Consider the following 4119-nt stretch of genomic DNA (forward strand, 5'->3'; position numbering starts at 1 on the left):
AATGACCTGGTACAGGTGAGTGTGAGAACTGGCTGGGGCCTGTCATTTCAGATTCAGTGCTACAACTTTAATCACTTCTGACACCCTCCACTGTCAGCTAGTACAGGGACATGCCAATAACACCATCCATGCCTTCTGACCCACTGAGCCTCTACTCTGGACAGCAAGAGACAGCTCTAGCATGGACCAGATTCAGTCCCATCACACTCCCTAGCACACCTTGCTGGTTGACTCAGTGCCCCTCAGGATGCACAGATACACCATCAGCCAGGCCAGGATGAGGCACAGTGCTGGCTCCCACTGCACTCCTCCATTCTCCTGGATGGATGGTGAGATGTTGAGTGTTTTCCTGCACCAGAAGTACTGCATTGACGAAGCCTTTTCATACTCCTCATCGTAGCCTGTGCGGTTACCATTCAGTGGGCAGACAGACCACAGCAGGGGATCCTTTGGAATGAAGTGAGAATCAACAGAGAGTCAAGGGAAAGGCCAAGGGCTTGGTGGGATGATAGGAAGCATCTTTGACAGGAGGCTTCACACCTTGTCCTGAAAATATGGGCTAGCCTGGCTTGCGCAGAAACAACAGAGTACAGTGGATCAGAGGCTTCCTGGCCTAGTCTTTCCAGATCCTTGTAGCTACCCTGTTCAAAACCAGTTGTAGGGCTGGAGAGATGGCTCACTAGTTAAGGGTACTGGCTGTTTTTCCCCAGGTTAGAGTCCCAGTAACTATAGGATGGCTCCCCTTCTGTAACTCTAGTCCCAGGGAATTTGACACGCTCTCCTGGCCTCTGCAGGCACCAGGCATGCATGTTGTACATAGACATTCAGGTGAAACACCCATATACATAAAATAAATAAGATAAACTTTAAAAATAATTTAAAAACAAAGCTGTGAACGTACTTGAGTTAGAATCTTGAACAGTGAGCCCATTTGGATGGACAGGCCACAGGAGGGAGACACTGTGGTATCTGATGGAACCAGCAGCAGGTCCCAGCTAAGAAACAGAAGCCCTCTAAGCTCAGTTGCCTAGCCGACATTCTCTGGGCCCTCTGCTGAGGCCACTCTAACTCACACTGTTTCACATATTTGGCTGCAAATCTGAGGATACCTCTGGGGTCCTTTGCTTGAGATGAGCTTGACTTCAGGTTTTTTTTTGTTTGTTTGTTTGTTTGTTTTTGTTTTTATTTTTTGTTTTTTAATATTCCTGCCAATGAACATGCTACATGAAGAAGCTCTAGGGCATGGAACAACTGAGAGATTTTCAGTTTTCTTCTCCCTTCATCTGCATCAGAAGGTAAAGATAGGGTCCTTACATTTGCTTGGCTAAAGGTACCCGCTAAGAAGGACGACACCCTCCCATAAAGTAGAGTCCTGTAGAGTCACTTGTAGCTCGTGGGATTGAACAAAAGCTCTTATGTCGTGTATATGGCCATGCCAGTGTAGATTTATATGTTCCGGGGACCTGCATGGCCCATAGACGTCCAAGTGAAGGTCTGCTGTGTCATTATCCTATGACCTTGGGAGAGGATTTACTGCAGAGGTAAGGGGGGGATTTTTGTGAAGTATGGAATGCATGGATATTAGAGTGGTAATTCCTGGGTCCTTCTCTTCTTTTTTCCATCTGGAAAGAGGCTGATATGGAGGCAGTGGGATTAGAGTCTCTGAGAGTAAAAAGGATGAAGATGGGGGGTGGGGTGGGATAGAATATGACTGGTGAAGAGGAACATTCCAGCGCTCAGTGTGGAATTGTGGCATTTATTTATTTTCCCCAAAGCCTAGACCCTTCCAGAATATCAGTAACAAGAATTTAGATAATGCACTGTTTAAAATGCTTGTCATTGAAAATATTCCTGTAGATATTCCAATGAGTGCTGTGGACCTGCTCCTCAGAAATGAGTGTGCACATGTGTGTACGCACATGAAAACACACACGCATGTGCACGCACACACACACAGTGCATAGTTTGGCTTACATTGTGACAAGTAGTGGATCCAGATTCTGTCATCCCTGCTTGGCTTGTGGCTCCCATCACGCTCCCCCATCACTGAGAGGGTTCCCACAGGCTGGCGTTCTCATCCTCTACCAGCTCCCCACTTGGTGAGTGGACCTGCATTTTCTACCCTTTTTGCTTTTGCTCTGACCAGAGGTTGGCTTACCTGGAAGGAATGGAAGAGATACCAGAAGCCCCAGGCATTGATGACGTTGTAGTACATTGAGAGGAAGGAGGAGACCACCACACTAGCAACACCTGTGAGCAAAGCAGAGGGCCATGCTGAAGATCAGATGTGTGTAATTTAACCAGTGGGACTTGAATGACACAACTATGGTGACATCCCCAAACAAGAACACTCTTCCTTTAGGCTTTCATTAGACCTGATACTACACCTATGACATCTTCTTGAGAATTACTACCCCTCAACTCTGATCATCTGAGATGGTAGATCAGTATTGGTTTTTTGACATCTAAGTGTCAGGTCCTGGGCTCAGTATTTTGTGTGCAGTTAGTTCACACAAAAGCATTATCCTCCTTCCAAAGAGCAAACTAAAGCTCAGAGCTTTCCCAAAACTACCCAGCAGAGCTATGGAGAAGGGCCAACTACATGCCTGATGTGAACTTGCTCCTTTTGGAGGTGGAGTTCCTGGAGCCAGCCCCATCCATGTGGCAGGAGTGTGACAGACAGACAACACTTACCCCCAGCCTGGTCTGATCTATGAGGTCCCACAGAGGGTATCACTGTGAGAAGTGAGAGTTTGCCATTAGGTTGCTCTAAAGTGAGTTTACTTGGGAGTGTTGTCAACCTTTGTCATCCCACACATAACCAGAAGAGTTGTAAGTTGTTGACTTTGCATGTGGCAGACTATACAGGTATCAATAGCATTACAGAGCAACTCCTCCCACTCCACTGGGAACTCAGGCCAGTAAGTGCATGTCAGTGCCCAAGGGGCCAGGCAGCCTCCCCTGTTTTCCAATATACAGCATACATTGCTGCCTCAGCACACTCTGATGGCCTTCATAGCTCTTCATCATGAGGAGGCAGTTTGAAGATGATGAGTTCTAATACCCCGGACATATTTCTTCCAAAGATGCAGGAGGTCACATCAGGTGGACCCTTCCTCATTCCTAAACAATGGCTCAGGCTTCCTGTCTGCTTCCCTTTCTTGGACATGAAAAGTACACAGAACATGTATGAACTCTGATGGCTCTAGATCCTGGTCTTTTACAAACTAGGAGAATCACATCATGGAGGTGCCAGGGGACAGTGACTGAAGGTCACTCTGGAAGGGTGCAGTAGGCCACACCTGGTATGTTCACATAGATGCTTGGCTTGTGCATCCAGGTATCACTATGATGCCCCAACGCCCCTAAGTGGTGTGGTGAAGATGAAATGACCTCACACTCGTGCATGCCATGTTCAGCACCAGGCACACATTAAGCAGGGGGTGACATTTGTGTACATCCCCAGAGGATAGGTAGCTGGGACGAAATGAATGCTATGTCCAGCCAGTCAGAGAATATCAAGCTGAGGTCCAGAGTGGAGATGCCCTAAGGTGGAAGTTTCATTGGGGGGTGGGATGGGGTACCATGTGAGGGCCAGAATCCAGGGCCCTCTCTGCCCGAGCTCCATGGTAGCCCTCTTTGGGAGTTGGTTCATCCAGTCACAGGTCCAGCCCATGCATACCAGTGATGCTCAGAAACCCACAAAATCTCTGTCAGAGGATCTGAGAAGGGTCCCACATACCGACACCACTGAGGTAGGGGCACCTCCAGGCACCGATGCTGCCTTGCCGCATGCGCTGCCCCACAGCCAGCTCCAGGTACAAGAGCAGCATCCCCTCTACAATGAGCATGACCAGGGGACCAGGAAACTCCCTGTGGGAGGCCAGACCTCAGCATCAGGTCAGTGAGGAGATATGAGATTCATGTCTCTGCAACTGTGCTTCTGTCACCCTCCTTTCCCCAACCAGCCTCTTCTGGCCACCCTTCTACCCCCCTCCTTCCTCCTTTCACACACCCATCCTTCTACAATTCCTCTCACCATATATCAGCCCACCTATCTCTCTGACCACTTTTTGATTCATTTATTCATCCATCTATCCATCCTTCTTTTCTCCCTTC

At 48.3% G+C, this 4119-nt stretch overlaps 1 protein-coding gene across 1 annotated transcript; it reads right to left on the reverse strand.

Annotated features, from left to right (window-relative positions):
- Nucleotides 1–219: 219 nt before the first annotated feature.
- Nucleotides 220–3851, reverse strand: LOC127214751 (sodium- and chloride-dependent transporter XTRP3-like; the record flags this gene model as incomplete). Its single annotated transcript, XM_051175034.1, has 3 exons — nucleotides 3743–3851; nucleotides 2159–2250; nucleotides 220–447 (listed from the first exon to the last, which is right to left on the reverse strand). Coding segments are annotated over exons 1-3 (429 nt in total), but the record flags the coding sequence as incomplete, so codon positions are not given.
- Nucleotides 3852–4119: the final 268 nt, after the last annotated feature.

Source organism: Phodopus roborovskii, unplaced genomic scaffold, assembly GCF_943737965.1.
Source record: "Phodopus roborovskii unplaced genomic scaffold, PHOROB, whole genome shotgun sequence".
In the NCBI taxonomy this organism is placed as follows: Eukaryota; Metazoa; Chordata; class Mammalia; order Rodentia; family Cricetidae; genus Phodopus; species Phodopus roborovskii.